Genomic DNA, 17,611 nt, shown 5'->3' with positions numbered 1-17,611 from the left:
GATGTGTTTGCCAGATGTTTTCCACCTTAATTTTTTGTTGTATTTTATTTTTGGTTTTTCAAGGTAGGATTTCTCTATGTAACCCTGGCTGTTCTGGAACTCTTTCTGTAGACCAGGCTAGCCTTGAATTCAGAGATCTGCCTGACCCTCACTACCAAGTACCAGGATTAAAGGTGTATGCCATCTTTTGATATGGCGTCTCTCAGGTAACCTGGAATTTGCCTGTTTGGCTGGCCATCAAGCCCCAGGGCTCTTTCTTTTTTGTCACCCCAGCACTGGGATGATAAGCTGTCACACCCAACTTCTTCTTCTTCTTCTTCTTCTTCTTCTTCTTCTTCTTCTTCTTCTTCTTCTTCTTCTTCTTCTTCTTCTTCTTCTTCTTCTTCTTCTTCTTCTTCTTTTTTGGCTTTTTGAGACAGGGTTTTCTGTGTAGTCCTGGCTGTCCTGGAACTCACTCTGTAGACCAGGCTGGCCTCAAACTCAGAAATCCGCCTGCCTCTGCCTCCCAAGTGCTGGGTTTAAAGGCGTGCGCCACCACTGCCTGGTTCACACCCAACTTCTTATGTGTGTGTCAGGGATCTGAGCTCAGGGCTTCATACTTTCTCAGAAAAGCACTTCACCTATTGAACTGACTCTCCAACCCTATCACATGCCCCTTAACAACTCCTAGTTCATAGAGTTCCTGTGATGAGCCATATGCCAATTTGAACAGTGTGGAACACATAAGTGTTCAGCATGGGTTGGCCTTTGTTACTGAATCACATGCGCTACAAAGGTGGATGAGTTATAGAACCTCACTAAAATTCAGTATAGATGTCATTCTGATTGAGAATGACAAACCCCACACAGTCCCATCCCAATCTGGACTGCAAGTTTCTAGAAACATGGAAACAAATATTCACCCCACAGTCTGGACCCTTTGAGTTGACTCTGTTTGCCTGATGTCTACAAGGACATTGATTGACAAGAGGATGTTTGAAACCTGGATAGCAGAAACAAAGCAGGGAAAACAAGTGGGGGCCTTGGACCAGAGAAATGGAGACATGATACTTGTTTTCCCATCTCCGCCCAGTGTCAGAGACTGGACTCATTTGGGTGTTCCCTGGGACAGTGGAGAGCAGCCTGTGTCTGGGGGTCAGAGGGAGCCATGGGTGTGCAACCGCAGGCAGAAAAGGATACTAGATCACATCTTACTTCTCTTCTCATGGCCCCTTTTTACTGTCTCCTGTCCTTGGGCCTGGCTTTTATCTGTCTTCAGTGCAGGGACTGAGCCACAGTAGGCAGAAAAGGAGAGGAACATTTTTGCCTCGGGACATGGTGGTTGGGGGCTGTGCCATTCTGGCCCACCTGGTGTGGGGAACAAGCTCCTCCTCTCTAGAATGAGGGGTGTTTTTCAGGACACCCATCTTAGTGCAGAAGGTTCTCATGGTTGAACCAGGTTCACAGTACCAAGGTTAACAGGACTGGCTTGGGTGCAGTCCAGTAAGGGACAGGGAGAATTGTTTTGTTCCTAGCCTTGTGAAATGAAGTAAGTGTTCGTGTGTGTGTGTGTGTGTGTGTGTGTGTGTATAAATGAATATTCATGTATGTGTAGGTGCACATGTGTGTTTGCATTCCTATAGAGACAAGAAAACATTTTTCAAGTGCCACCCTAAAGGCACTATCCATTTCATTTTTGAGACAGACTGTCTCACTGTCTTGAATGACACATGATGAATGAGGCTGGCTGGTCAGCAAGCCCCAGAGATGTGCCTTCTCTGTCTCCCACCAGTGCCAGCATTACAAGCATGCACCACCTAGCTGAACTCAGGTCCTAGTGCTTGCCTTACTGAGCCATCTTCCCAGCTCTAGATAGTGCTCATGGTGATGTGGTCTGATGGAGACCGATGATCAGCCAAGAATGCTGCCAGGGAACCATGTCAAGGCAGGAAGGGGTGAGGAAATCACAGTAACAACATCCTGGAGAAAGCTGGAAAGGGTTCCGGAGACCCATTTGCTTTGGACTACAATGTGATAACAGACAGACACCCACCTTGCACACCCCAGCTTTGAAATGTTACAAGCTGCTGCCTTCCCCACTGTGCCTTTGAGCTTTGCGGTGCACGATTTCAGCTTCTGCGCTCCTCTCCTCGGGATTGCTCAGAAGCACCCGATTTCCATATCCTCTTAACAAGCTGGCCTTTGTTTCTCTCCTTGGATCTCTTCCCCTTACTTGTTTAAAATTTTGGAAGCAGCTTTTAAAAGAACAGTTGGTGGGAGCATCACTTAAAGCAGAACAGAATCCAGCACTTCTCCCTGTCGCTTGCCCTCACTTTGTTCCCACTTGCGGAAGCATGTTCCCTTGCCCGGCTAAGGTACTCACTGAAGACTTTTCCTCAGCTTTTGGAAATATAAGGATTGCCATAGCTGAGCCTCCCTCTAGGTTCCAGCTGCTTTCTAGGAAAAATGTAGATTAAAATTCTCCCTTCCGAGAGAAGTTTCCGGAACAGGACGATAATCTAGAAAGGACCTAGCTTAATAAAATAAGAGATCTGTGCTCTGTGAGGGCAATGAGAACCAGGGGTGACATGTGTGAGCCTGCTGTCCTAGCATGAGATACCAAGGCAGGAGGATCACCAACACAGGTTACATAGTGACTTCAAAGACAAAATGGGCTACATTTTGAGATTATCTGAACTGACTGGAAAAGAAGGTGAAGAAAGCAGCCATGTTTAAAACCACATGACTATGAGTGTGGCCAGTCCTAGCCTAGGGCCACATATGCATTCCCAAGAATTGCCACATTATATAAAATCACAGTGTAAAGAATACAGGACTTGCTGGGGGCACTTGTTTAGGGAGTCAAGGCTCAAAATCAGCCAATGACACATTAATAATAAAAGACAATTATAATAAAAAAAATAGCCCAGCTTGACCCTTACGAGGTATGCAAACACAAAGGCCTGGAGATTGCTTTTGGAAGCAGGGATCAGAACGCTGACATACTGTGAAGTCCCGTCAAATCCTAGAAGTGGGTCATGCAGGCAGAAGTGACTCTCTTTGAGAATCTTGAGTGGATGTTTGAGGTCAGAGCATTTGAACATTCTTTTGGACTCTGTTCAGAGGTTTGGAGTTTTCTTCCTTCATCTAATTGTTACAGAAGAACTGGAGTCCAAGGAAACACCAGCATGGCCTCACACTCAAACCCATCCTTTTGGTATCACTTGCAGTGGACTATGTTGCACCCAAAGGAGGCAACGGTTGCATGTAGCTGATGTTGTTCAATGATAGGACGAGTAGTGGGTATTGTAGAAAATGGAGCCTTATGCTACATTTTGTAAACCTTATGCTACATTACAAAAAATAGCGACTCTTACTTAACTTTTGAAATTGGATAGAAAAGCATAATCCTTTAGACTTTGAAGGTGCTGCATAGAAACTCTGGTAGTTTTGACTTCTCCTCTCACTACTTAGTAGAGTCCCTTTTGGGGATCACCTGACAAAAAGAGGAGACTTCCAGGTTCCCTGCCCTCCTCCACTTCAGCCAGATTCCCCTGGCTTTTGTTTGTTTGTTTGTTGTTTCTTGTTTTGTTTTTTGTTTCTTTTATTTGAAGAAAAGAATCTCCTACTAACAGCTAAGTCTGGGAAGCATCGCCAATGACTTGATCAAACTGTTTTGCAAACCACATCTCAGGAATGTATCTCGTAAAGGAAAGATGATCCTTTGTTGGTAATACTAGGCTTCAAATGTTCCAGAATTAGTAGATTTTGATTCCAAGTGGGTCTGCAAATGGCTATGTGGCCTGCAAGCTACTTGGCAAGCTTTCACTAGCAATGAATGGTGCACGCAAAGCTATACAGACAGTCCATTTCTGGTTCAGGCTGACGTGTAGGAAAGCTTATGATCATATACATCTAATATATTTGTGATGTATCTGTCTCCTGCAAACAGAAGCTCTGTGACTGATTGATTGATTGATTGGTTATTTTTTTTCTTCTGTAGAGAGCTGGATTGAAAGATGTCTCAATGAAAGCGAGAATAAACGCTATTCCAGCCACACATCTCTGGGGAATGTGTCTAATGATGAAAGTAAGTGCTCGACTCTCATTCCTTTATGACATCCCTGACCACGCTAGGGTCCTGATGGGAGGGGTACAAACCTTTACCCTAGCCTTGCTAGTTTTACCTGGAACAAGACACTCTCTAACCAGGAATGTGCTGCAGAGAAAGTGGAATCCACTCACGTGGGCATGGAAATCCGGGCCAGGGCAAGGCCCCGTTTGCCGTTTACACACCTGTCTTCCGCTATGGCTCTTCTAGCCTGGTTCCCCACAGATCCCACCAGAGTGGAGCTGCGATTGTATACACGCAGACCCCTGAGGGGAGGACACTTTCTGGACCCACTGTTGATGTGGCTGTGTTGGAGGTTTAGAGTAACAAATCAATGACCTTGCTTCTGGAAGGTAGAGATGTCTTCTGGACCCTCAAGTAGGAACTGGAGTTAACTGCAGGATGTAAATCCCCACGTTCACACCTTTCCGTGTGCTGGGATAGGCCTCATAGTTCAGGACTGTGTGTTCGCTCACCATTGGCACTAAAAGGGGGGTACAGCGCACTACAGCACCCCTGCAGATCAAAATATAATCCTTCTCCTTTGGGTGGGATGCCGCCTTAGCTCAGCTTCTCAAAGCCAGAGCTGAGACCACCCGCCAACAGCCCTTTAGCACATTCTTTAAACTTGCGCCTTTACTGTGTGGAGGGAGTTTCCTCCTATTCCTAATCCTCTGAGTTGGTTCTGCTTTGGTTTTGTTTTGATTTTTTGTTTTTTGTTTTTTTTTTTTTGTTGTTGTTTTTTTTGGATCATAAAGTGTTTAATTCCATCCAGTGTTTTCTTCTGTGCCAATTAATATGATCATGTTTTTTTCCTCTATCTTACGTTACCGTGGCATATTAATTACACTGATCTTTATGTGTTGTACCATCTTTGCACACAGGTGATGCCCCCAGCTTGGTCATTGCAGAGTGCTCTGTGTTCTGCAGTTTTCACATGCGCTGTATTCCATCTATTTGCCAGCTTTTCGTTGAGTGCGTTTGCATCACTCCGCACACGAGATGCTGGTCCGCAGCTTCCTTTCCCTTTGCAGTGCTTCTGTCTGGCTTTAGTGCTGTGGGAGAGACTGTTTTGACTTTGGCAATGGGCATGCCTCTTCCACTTTTTATGAGTTTTAAGAAGACCGGTGATCTGAACATCCTCGTATCTTCGGTGGACTCAGGCACTCAGATTTGCTAGGGTTGTCACAGGATAAAGGCATAGACAGCCTTAGTAGATAGAGCCGTACAGCTTTCCAGGTAGCTGATGTGAACCCCCAGGTGCAGCCGAGGCTTCTGGTGGCTCACTTCCCTGACAGCCTTTGTTGGACCCAGTCCTTTCGATCTTAGCTGTTCACACAAGTGCATGATGTCATCACTGCGGCTTTAATTTGCATTTCTCTGATACCTCGAGAGTATCTTACCATATGCCTACTGTTCTGCAGCCTGCTCATGTCTTCTGCCTGAGTGTTTTAAAAATAGTGTTGTCTTCTCTTTAATGATATCTGACTTGTTTCTACAATCTATCTAAGAGGGTTCACCAGGTAAAAGTAGAACACATATCTTCTCTCCATTTGTGGCTTGCCTACTCACTCTGTGTGTGTGCACACGGGTGCACGCTTGTGATGCATGTGTGAGTGTGTTTGTGGATGTCCACATAGATGCATGGAGGCCAGAAGTCAACCTCTCACCAGAGGAGAGGAGAGTTTTGAAGGAACTGGCCACCTTGTTTTTTGAGGCAGGTTTTCTCATCGGCCTAGAACTTGCTTGAGTAGGCTAGGCTGGCTGGCCAGTAAGGCCCCAAGAGGCTCTTTTCTACCTCAGCAGCACTGGGATTACAAGTGCCCTCCCAAAGCCTGGCTTCTCACATGGGTTCTGGGACTCAAACTCACCTTCACACTTGTAAGGCAAGCTCTTTATTGCTGAGCCTTCTCCCCAGCCCCCTTCATTCTCTTAATGTTAATTTTGGATGAGTTAAACTTCCTAACTTGATATTTCTTTAATGTTTAATTTAACATATATTTGGGGTGTAAGTAGTTGGGGGGAGGTCATGCATGCTATGGCACACAGGTGGAGGCCCGAGGACAATTTGCAAGAGTTAATTTCTTCTTCCACCATGTGGGTCCCAGGAATGGAGCACAGGATATCAGGCTTGGCATCAAGAGCCTTAATCCACTCAGCCATCTCCACACCCTCCAGAAGTTCTTAACAAAGGCCCAAACCACCAGTGCTTTCTCCAACAGTTACTGCCTTCTGAGTTGGGAAATTTGCTTACTTGAGGTCATGAAGATTTGTAGTAACTCATATAGAATTTTATTACTTTACCTTTATGTCAGCTGACCATCTGAACTTTTTGTCTGTAAGTGTAAAGGACATGTCAAAGTTCTTTTTTTTTTTTATTTTCATTAGTAATTTTCAACAAACATTGGTCCATTTCTGGAAAAGAGCATCCATTGCCCACTGACAGGTTCCTTTGCCGGGAATTGAAGGTCATTTGTGCAGGGATCCAGGTCTGCAGGGTTATGTTCTGCACTATTGGTCTCTCTGTCTCTCTTGTGCCAATACCACAGCACCTTTATAGGCAGTGGTGTCAGCTAACAAAGACCTCACTGCATTTCTCTTTGATCTCATTTCTTTGGGGACAGGGTCTCACTGCTTAGGCAAGGCTGGTCTGGAACTCAGTGTATAACCCAGCCTGCAACATGCAAGCCTCTTGCATCTGCCTCCCCATGACCAAGATTACCCACGAGTGTCACCATGCTTCATTTTTTTTTTTAAATTTCTTTATGATAGTCTTGGGGTAATCTACATTCTTCCATATACACTTTAGAAATATTCTTACAAATCCATATAGTCTTAAGAATTAGCTGGTACTTTTTTCACATTGACAAGGAAAGAAATTACTAAGATTTTTTTTTTTTAAAAAAATAGGGTTTCATGGAATCTACTAAAAAAGTTGGGGAGATGAGGCATTGTTGACACCTCAGCAATCATGATGATTTGCTGCTTCCAGATGACTGGACTTGGTCCCTGGAAACTGTATCAGGCCACTTACAACTGCCTGCCACTCCAGCTCCAGGGAATCACATACCCCTTCTGCCCTCCTTGAGCATTGACAAATACATGGTGCATAGATATACATGCAGGCATGCACACATACACACAAAATAAAGATAAGTAAGTATACTTCCTGAATATCTTGGAAAACCAGCTAGGGATGGTGGTACACTCAGGAGGCAGAGGCAAGTGGATCTCTTGAGTTCCAGACCAGCCTGGTCTACAGAGTGAGTTCTAGAACAGCCAGGGCTACACGGAGAAACTCTGTCTCAAACAAACAAACAGAAGTAACAACAACAAAAACTTTTGGAAAACCTACCTCTTGACTTTTTAATCTATATTTGATCTGTATATTTAGATCATTTTAATTTAAAATGATCATCATCTTACTTTGGATTTATTCCTAGGCAACTGATGTTCTTTGGTGTTAATAGTATTAATATTTTTATAATTAGTACTCATTAGCACGTCAGAGTGTAATTGTTTTATCAGATACAGATAATTAGTTGACTTATAGATTTGCTTTCGAGGGTTGTTTAAGATCAACCCTAGAGTCACGCACATACTAGGCAGGGATCCCACTCCTGAACCCTTGAATTTTTGAGACAGAGTCTTGACTTGTACTCCTGGATGATCTGAAACTTTTCATGCTCGTGTTTCCTCTTCTTGTGTCATGGATTACATGAATATACCTCCATGCCTGACCACATTGTCTGAATATCGTATGCATATCACGTCAACCAAGGATAACAGTGCTTATTTCTCTTTTATTATCTCTACCTTTTTAAAGGTTTATTATAATTATTTATGTATTTATTACTTTACTTCTTTACTTGCCTGCTTATGTGTGTGTGTGTGTGTGTGTATGTATGTATGTATGTATGTGTGTGTGTGTGTATGTATGTATGTATGTATGTATGTATGTATGTAATGTGTGCTCCAGTGTTACACAGTGGGCATGTGGAGGTTAAAGGACAATTTTTTTTTGCCAGTGTCCTTTGCCTTATAGAAGTTTTGCAGTTTCATGAGGTCCCATTTATCAGTTGTTAATCTTAGAGCCATTGGTGTTCTGCTCAGGAAGTTGTGTCCTGTACCAATGCATTCAAGGGTATTGCCCACTTTCTCTTCCATGAGATTTTAGTATATCAGGTTTTATGTTGAGGTCTTTGATACACTTGGACTTGAATTTTATGCAGGGTGATAAATATAGATCTATTTGCATTCTTCTACATGAAAACATCTAGTTAGACCAGCATCATTGGTTGAAGATGCTTTCTTCTCTATCAAAACATCACGTGTCCATAGGTGTGTGGGTTCATTTCTGGGTCTTTGATCCAATTGCATTGATCAAAGTGTCTCTTTCTGTACCAATACCATGCAGAAGGGCAACGTTGGGCTCTCTCTTTCCACCTCTCGTGTTCTGAGGACTGAGCTTAGGCTGTCAAGCCTGGAATGCAAGCTCCCTCACCAGCCCAATCCCAGCCCAATCTTTTTGTGGTGTTTTTGTTTGTTTGTTTGTTTGTTTCCTTGCTGTGGTGCATTAGCTGGGACCCCTCGAGTGATGCCCAGTTGAAGAGGTGAGCCAGGGCTTCCTTGTCTTGCTCCCAGACTAATCCATGGGCATTTTTAGTGAGTCTCTTTGAAGAGGATTCTTTGTATGTGGAATTTTGCATCCTTTCTTCAGACTGAGAAAAACCCTTCTTTCCCTAGCACACCAAGAAATTTTACTTGAACGGTTGTTAAATTTCACCAAATACCTTTTTCTGAAGGTCACGTGTCTCCTTGTTTTCTGCTAACATTGTGGATTTCATTGATTATTGGATTTTTGAATAAACTACACTTGGTCAGAGTGTCACCTTTTGAAGTATGCATTCCTGGGTCATACCTTCAACTATTCTATACATTTTGGAGTTTTTCTTTGAAGGAAGGTGTTTAACGTCTGGTTAAATACTTTAAGTGGGTATAAAATTATTCATAATTTTCTTATTTTAACAAATTGTTATTTTTAAGGAATGTATATTATTTGTATCTCGACATTTATCTGTGTACTAGCTAGATTTAGGTCAAGTTGACACAAGCAAGAGTTATCTGAGAAGAGGAACCAAGGTTGAGAAAATGCTTCCATAACATTGGCCCATAGGCAAGCCTGAAGGACATTTTTGTAATTAGAGATTGACTCGGGAGGGTCCAACCAACTTGGGAGGGGCAGATGGATCTGGGCATGTAAGAAAGCAAACTGAGCAAGCCATGGGGAGCAAGCCAGAAAGCAGTGTCCTTCCAAGGCTCCTTTCTGCCTTCAGTTCCTACCTGCAGGTTCTTGCCCTGTCCTCAGTAACGGACTGATAAACTATAAGGTGAAATAAACCCTTTCTTCCCCAAGTTGTTTTTGGTGATAGCCTTTATCCCAGCAATATAAACCCTGACAAACATGGCATATGGCCCAACTCTCCCTTCATTTCTTGTGTCACCTTTATCATCTCTCAGTTCACCCCTCCTCTCTGTTGCATTTATCTCTACTCTCATGTTTATTATTTATCTCCTTCCTCCTTTGAATTTAATTTGTTGACTTTATCTAGTTTGGGGCAAATAATTGATTTTCAGCTTTTTCTAAGATATACATTTAAAATTATAAATTTTCTTCGAAGCAAAATTTAGCTGTATTCCATAGCTTTTCCTTTCTTCTCCTCTTCTCCCCTCCCCTTCTTTCTCTGTCTCTCCCTCTCTATTAGGGGCAGAACCTGGGCTTCATGCATGCTAGGCATATGCTCCTGCACTGAGCTACATCCTGGTCCTGTGTTCCACATTGTATGTTACCTTCCATTATCATCAGGTGACCTGCTTTAAGTCTTCTACCATGACGTTCTCTCTTGCCTGTGGCTTGTCCGCAGGTCCACGCTTTACTCTCCAAGCCTTTGCCATTGCTTAGCTATCATCCAGTTCCTGATTTTACCTAGCTCCGCTGTATCACAGAACATCTTCTGTACAATGTCAATATTTGAAATTGTTGAGACTTACTTCCTGTCCCAGTGCAGGCTTTATCTTGGCAAATGCCACAGGGAGGAAAGTGCTTTGGCTGTCTGTCAAGTGGGGCTGGATCAAACTGGATCAAACCCACCGCATCCTTAAAGATCCTGCTGCCTTCTTGATTTGGAGACAAATGCATTGAAAGCTCCACTGATTATAATTGCTTCCAAATATCCTTTTAGTTTTGTTAGTTTTTAACTTAAAAATATTAATTTCTTATCAATGACCATCCTCCTCCTCATCATCATCATCAAACATTTCTGCCCTATCACCACTAATATATTTTGTCTTGAAGTTTTGCCCCAACTACCCCAACTTCTTTCTGGGTTGTTACAGTGTATTTTTCATCTCTGTTTTTGTTTGTTTGTTTGTTTGTTTGTTTGTTTTTCTGATTTTGCTAGATTCAGGAGTAAGGTTTTTGGTATCATTTCCTTGGTGCTGGGGATGGAACCCAGGGTCACACACATGCTAAGCACACACTCTGCTAATGAGTCCCTCCTCTAGCCCCACAATGAAGGTTGTTCTGTTGTTCTATTGTTTTGTTGTTCTGTGTGGTGCTGGGAATCAACCCAAAGGCCTTGTGTGGGCAGGGCAAGCCCTCTGCCACCAAACTGTCACAGGCTGTTTGTTATTGTTGCTCTTGGCTGGCTTTTTTGTTTATTTATTTGTTTGTTTTTGTTTTGATCTGAGTGTGTGTTTCTCTAAAACTATAAAAAATGTCACTTGATAATCTTTACCTCCATTGAAGATCTCCCTTAGTTTTGTCAGTAGTGTTAGCACCATACTTAGTATTGTCTTTTTGTGGGGTATAGTTTATGGAATACTTGTTTAAACTGATACTTTCTTTGGCTCATTTTCAAAGCAGACATACTCTTAGAGAGGAAATCCTGGTCTGGGGAGATGGCTCAGAGGTTAATGTGCTTGGGTGCACAGCTTAGGGACCTTAGTTTGACTGCCAGTATCCATATCAAGAGTAGTATGAGCCGGGAAGTAGTGGCGCACACCTTTAATCCCAGCACTTGGGAGGCAGAGGCAGGCAGATTTCTGAGTTCAAGGCCAGCCTGGTCTACAGAGTTAGTTCCAGGATAGCCAGGGCTAAACATAGAAACCCTGTCTTAAAAAAACCAACAAAACAAAACAAAACAAAACACAACAAAAAGAGTAGTGTGGCCACAGGTGTCTATGATCCCAGTGTTATGAGTCAGAGACAGGAGGCCCCCCTGGGAGTGCCCTTGCTAGCCAGACAGCCAAATGCCTGAGCTCTAGGCTCAGTGAGAGACTTTGTTTCAGAAAATAAGAGGAGAGTGATTGAGAAAGACAACCAGCATCAACCTGGCCACTACATTCATTTACACTCATGTGCACAAATCCACATAGACATGTACACACACACCAATAACAGAGTGAAAATCTTGTGGTTTGCAATCCTCTTACTATGTCTGCTTTGACTTGCTCCTTCTCACTTCATGCTCAGCGGGAGAGCACAGTGAATTTAGTCCACTGACCTCATTCTGACCTCCCAGGCTCTTACCTGAATGTGCTTTTGGTCTAAATATGTCAGACACCACAAGAGACCTGATATTTACTTTTGTTGATTTGCATATGCCCCCCCCCCTTCCTGGCTCTTTATTTCTGCCAGTTCTTGGGATCATTTTTCATGTGTGCAAAGAGATTGGTTTCCTGACTTTGACGCTTGTAGCACAATGCAGTGTAGAGCACATCACATTAGGTGTCTTTATTCGTCGGTATTTCTGAAGGATGCTGGATATAAAATTCTAGGTCCGTGTGGGATTTGGATTTTTGACTTTCTTGTTAACATGTTAAAATTGACATTTCAATTATCTTCTAAATACAAAAAAAATATCTCTTGGGTGTAAGTCTACAGAGGAACCATCATTTCTTTGACTGGAGTGTGATGTTTTCTTGCTGCTGTTAAAGTTATCTTCTTAGCCTTCTGTTTTCAGTGGTATAGAGATAGCACCCACACATAGGACTTGGTTGTATCTTTTCTTCATGGGGAGTGGTGTTTCTCTGATCTGTAGATTGTCATCAGATCTGTGGCTGTCTTAGTCCTTGTCTTTCAGATCTATTTTCTGCCCCTTACTCCCTCCTCCATAATCTGGAACTCCGGACACGTTAACACGAGAACCCCTGACTGCAGATCTCACGCTCATTAGGCTCTGGCTAACCCATCTTCCTGACTGAAGATCTCATGCTTCTGTTAGCTCTGGCTAGCCCATCTTCCTTCCAGCCCTTTTCTTGCCATACTGAGCCTGCTTTAAAGCATGGGTTCTGAGGATTGAACTCAGAGCCCCATGCTTGGAGACAAGCACTTCACCAGTTGGGTTTCCTCCCCAGACCCCTCAGTAGTCGTTTTATATCATGTCTAGTCTACTGCAAAGATGGTAAAGAGCAGGAGGCAGAAATCCACGAGCTGGGTCTTGAGTTCTATTGCTTCAAGCAGAAAGTCGAAAGAAGACACGGAAAACCGGCCAGGAAATGTGAGTGTCCGGCCCTGTGATGCAGTTTTATGTCAATCTGACACAAGCGATCATGAGAGAAATAAGCATCTACAAAGAAAATGTCTTCAGAAGATTGGGCTGTAAGGAGGCAAGCCAGAAAAGCATTGCCTTTTTTTTCTTCTTCGCTCTTGGTTTTTCTTCTTTTGGTTTTGGTTTTGGTTTTTTAAGATAGGATTTCAAAAAAAAAAAAGATAGGGTTTCACTGTGTAGTTCTGGCTGTTCTAGATCTCACTCCAAAGACCTGGCTGACTTCAAACTCATAGTTTCCTGCCTCTGCCTCTCCAATTAATGATGTGTGTCACACCACCCAGCGTGCATTTTTCTTAATTAGCAATTGATATGGAAGGTCCCAGCCCATTGTGAGTAGGACCACCCTTGGGCTGGTGGTCCTGGGTCCTCTAAGAAAGCAGGCTGAACAAACCACAAAGAGCAAGCCAATAAGCACCTCTGTCTGCATCAGCTCCTGCCTTCAGGTTCCTGCCTTGCTTTAGTTCCTGCCCTGACTTCCTTTGATGATGGACATTCATGTGGAAGTGTTGTCAAGGGATGATTAGAAGTCCAAAGAAGGAGCTGCAAGTCTGATGGCTAAGGTGCCTCAGAAGTCCATTGAGGTGGTGGTTTCAGGCTACTGAGAAGTCTTCGAGCCAAGAGGGTACTCCCAGGGCTCCCTCAAGGTGCAGGTTTGAAAAGATGAGGTGCAGGTTAGCTGTGCTAGTCACAGGGGAAACTGGAGAGACTTAGGTGATAAGATGGTTCCAAAGAGCAAGGGACCAATGGATGTTTCAGAACTCTTTTCCTCTCTCTGAGATCTAGAGTATGTGCAGTCTCAAACCCTCAGGCTGCCCTTTCCTAGTACCTAAACATCAAAGGACTCTAGCCTCCAGCTTGTATCTTAGTAGCAGCCGCAGCCTTTGGTACTGACAGACCCGGTGCATACTTGCAAATGGTCCTGTGGCCTGGAGGATGGGACGTCTTTCTCCTCTGTTTGGTCTACTCTGGGTCTCCTCTCCCCCTTTCTCCCAGTTCCTGATGGTGGTTCTCCTGCCTGCCATCTTGCCTTGTCCCAGAGGGCTTCTTCCCTTGACTCACCATGAGGTGACAGAGAACGCTTAGCAGTGTGACAGCAGAGGAAGCCCAGGGTCAGGGGGGGTCACGAGGTGATGTGACACAGCGCTGTTCTATTAAGGTAGCTCCCTGTTTCAAGGTGAAAGTCTCCCCTTTCTCCACTCAGCTCACTCTGGGTCCCTTAGTTTTATTATCAAGTTTGGGGCCTTGTAACTAGGTAAGAGGGATTCTAGGGAACAGGAAATGTTGTTAAATCTCATTTGAAACTCCTAACAGGGAAAGAATGATGTGAAAATTGCTGGGCTTTATCCAATGGGGAGAAGACAGGCTAGGGGAGAGAATTGTCTCCAAGACCTGCTTCATAAGTCCATCAAGCTGTGGGCAAAAATCTCCCTGATAGTAGCAGAGAGAGCTCAGATAGTAGCTCAGGCTAGACATTCCCTTAAAGTCAGAAAGAAAAGGGGTCTTCTACAGGGAAATCTCCATGAGCAGCTTTTTATAATCTTTACCACCACCACCATCATCACTACCATCATCACCACCACTACCACCACCACCACCACTACCACAACCCCACTACCATCATCATGATCATTATCATTATTTGTGGTGGTAGAGTTGGAACCTAGGGCCATGTGTGCTGGGTAAGTGTTCTATTATCAGCCTATGGCAGCTTTTGAAGAACAGGATCACCTTCCTGGGTGTCAGCAGCAGCCTGAGTGCGGGAATGTGAGACTGCCAGTTTGCCAATGAGGCACCAGAATACAGATTTAAGATGTCCCAGCAATTTCTTCCTCCCTAGCCTGCTTGTCTGTCCTCCTCAGGGAAAAGTGCCTGCTTTAGAAAACATTCTTTACATGTTTGCTTCAGCAAGACATCCTTTCACCTGTGTGCCCCATCCATTTGATGTAACTTTCCAAAAACCGAAGTTTCCACTTCAGTTCTGTGTCTATTTTCTCTCTCACACAAATGGTATTTATGCAAACATGCACACTGCTGTGACTTGATGTGCTCACTTCTGGGTTAACCCAGGAGTGTTCAGTGTTGGTGAGACAGGGATCACCAGGCACACACCGTGATCACCAGGCACACACCAATAATGCCACACTTGGGAGGTAGATACAAAAGGGCCAGGCATTCGTGGCCATCCTTGGCTATATCATGAGTTTGAAGCTAGCCTAGGCTACATAAAATCCTGTCTCAAATAAAAAAGAGAGAAAGACAAAAGAGAGAGAGAAGAAAGGGAAATAAGGGTTTTTTGTTTTGTTTTGTTTGTTTGTTTGTTTTTGCAGCTGCATCGTATTCCAGGGTGAAACTGTGTCATTATTTAGTAAACCAGACAGACACTGGGTCACTTCCAAGTTTCCATTACAAGCAAGCCATGATAGGGCCCTAAATTTGTATCATTCCCATGTGTCTGGGTATAATCCAGGTGTGAGGCTCCTGCTTAAAGGACATTTGAGATTTCAGCACGGTCTATCAAAGGATCCTCTTCACTGGAGGAACTATTCTACACTCCCCATCGGAGGCAAGGTACTTGCTTCTCATAGCCTTGTAGCAGATTTGGGGTGGGCAGTTTCCTGTGGAATTTTACCAGTCTAATCAGCAACCCGTATAATCTTAGTGTTTCTCTTCCCATTGATGAAGACAGACCATTCAGACCATTTCCTCATAATGAGAATACTGGAGTTTTGAAAGTGAAACCATTTATTTTACGACCCATGCAAAGTAGAGCATAATCTAGAGAGGAAGCAACAAAAAGAAAGACAGAAAGAAAGAAAGACAGAAAGACAGAAAGAAAGAAAGAAAGAAAGGAAGAAAGAAAGAAAGAAAGAAAGAAAGAAAGAAAGAAAGGAAGAAAGAAAGAAAGAAAGAAGAGGAAAGAAAAAAAACAGACTGGTGTGCCAAGTTGGCTCAGACTAGTAGTTTTTATAATCCTAAATCCTAAATGCATTCCCCTCTCCTTGGGTTACACTGAGGTCTTCAGGCTGAGGTATTTCCCTCTTCTAGAAGAGCCCTCTCCCAGGTCTACAGACCTCCTCCCCTTTTCTGATGTGTGACTTAATCATTTAACAAATTAATGGTAACTTTTCAGTCCTTAGAAAAGGTAAAAAATGCCCAGGCAAACAGATGCCCCGTGTCCAGCTCAGGCAAAGAGAGGACCAATGCCTCCTGCTCATTTGTTACTCACGGATGTGCTTTGAGCCCACCTCATCCTGAAGGTGGACCATAGTGACTAACTTCTGACACCTACCAACATGCTTTGCCAGTTTTCCCTCTGGGCTCTTTCTCTTTCTCTTCCTGGTTTTGTGGAGCTTAAGTGGGGAGGACAGATGAGCCCACTATGTATATCATGATTGTGGTTTTTCCAAGTGAGCCATTATCTTTGAAAATCACGGCACATTTTCTATTCCCTCACATAGAAAGTCTTGAAATTTTTTTTTGTGGTGAAAATATATGAAATTTTTCTTGTTCAGCTTTTGGGTTCCACATCTGAATTACATGGGCTCCTCCCTAGACAGAGGCTATGGAGGAATTCATCCAGAAGAGGGAAAGGAAACAGAACAATGTCACCAACATCACTGTTTTGTCTGGGACTGAGTCCTGTTCCCACAGGGAGAGAGATTTGCTGTTAGGGGTTGGTGCCACTGCCAAGAGCTCCGGTACCATGCACCCTGCAAACCAGCTGGGGCTCTTAGGTGGATGGAGAAGGAGGTGACTTAGGGGGAACGAAACATTGGCCAACTGCCTGTTCCCAACAGGTGAGGCCTGGCCAGGTGTGGGCAGACCCGCACAATGGAAGGAAATAGAATTAGAACTTGGAAGTGAAACCCAAGACTGGCGTGAACTTGAACCTTTCCTCTTTTGATTTGAAGAGGTAATTAATTTAGAGCCTTTCTCCCACCAATCAGTCTCCAGGCAGGAAATGTCCTAGAACAGGTACCTAGATATGGCAAATTAAATCAGCACAGGGACTAAACCACTAGGGGGAAACAGCCAGGGAGTAACTATGTTCTTTAACCCTCCAGCCCATTACTGCAGGCTGGAAAGAAAGCCAGGCTCAGAGATGCTGGACTTTGGGAGGTTCTGACAAGGGTAAGATGTATTCATTGTCTTTCCTCCCCTGGGATCCACATGACCTTAGACAAATGACTTACTTCACTGAGCCTCCCATCTATTCAGCGTAAGAGGAGAAAATGTTGATAACCTGTGGTTATTAGCTAATAACATCAACTCTCATGTTGATGAACCCTAAACACCATAGATGGTGCATTTGGTGTTGCGCGAGCGTGTGTGTGTGTGTGTGTGTGTGTGTGTGTGTGTGTGTGTGTGTGTGTGTATGTGAACTTACCTACTTGCTAGGGCAGGTGTGAAAGCTAAACAAGGCTTCATGAAGGGCTTGCATACTCTTAGCATGTTACAAGTCTTCCATGTATGTTCCTGCATGTGCTGGTATTCCGTGTGCTTTCTGAAGCCAGACAGAAGGGCTCACCCTTTAATTTGGTATTATCATCTCTTTATTCCACAAATACTTTCTAAGCCTCTGCTGTGTGTTGGCACCAGAGACACCTGGAGCAGGGTCTGTGTCTTCCTGAACTTGCAGCCCAGCAAGGCAGCTGTCCACTGAATTTGAATGTTGACACTTGAAGCCCAAAGTGATGGTATTTAGAAGTGGAGATCTAGGGAGAGGGGGTTAGAGCACGAGGGTGGTCTTCAAGACTGAATGAGTGCTATTATAAAAAAGACTTCGGAGAGCTTCCCGCCCATCCTGCCATGGCGGTGGGGGTGGGGGAGCCCTGCATATGCTAAAGAGCCCCTGTGAACCAGGAAGAGATCCCTCACCAGATGTGGAATCTTTTTTTTTTTTTTTTTT

General features: G+C 43.9%; 1 protein-coding gene across 4 annotated transcripts in view; it reads left to right on the top strand.

Annotated features, from left to right (window-relative positions):
• Positions 1 to 17,611, top strand: part of Rfx4 (regulatory factor X4) — a 158,114-nt gene that overhangs the window by 22,911 nt on the left and 117,592 nt on the right. For all 4 annotated transcript variants that reach the window (XM_031349020.1, XM_031349018.1, XM_031349023.1 and 1 more), the window contains exon 2: positions 3,983 to 4,069. In XM_031349020.1, coding sequence (XP_031204880.1) covers positions 3,983 to 4,069 — 87 coding nt within the window. The remainder of the gene's footprint in view (positions 1 to 3,982; positions 4,070 to 17,611) is intronic.

Source organism: Mastomys coucha, unplaced genomic scaffold (genome assembly GCF_008632895.1).
Source record: "Mastomys coucha isolate ucsf_1 unplaced genomic scaffold, UCSF_Mcou_1 pScaffold4, whole genome shotgun sequence".
Classification (NCBI taxonomy): Eukaryota; Metazoa; Chordata; class Mammalia; order Rodentia; family Muridae; genus Mastomys; species Mastomys coucha.
The sequence above is the reverse complement of the archived record's forward strand: the minus strand, read 5'-3'. Positions and strand labels throughout refer to the sequence as shown.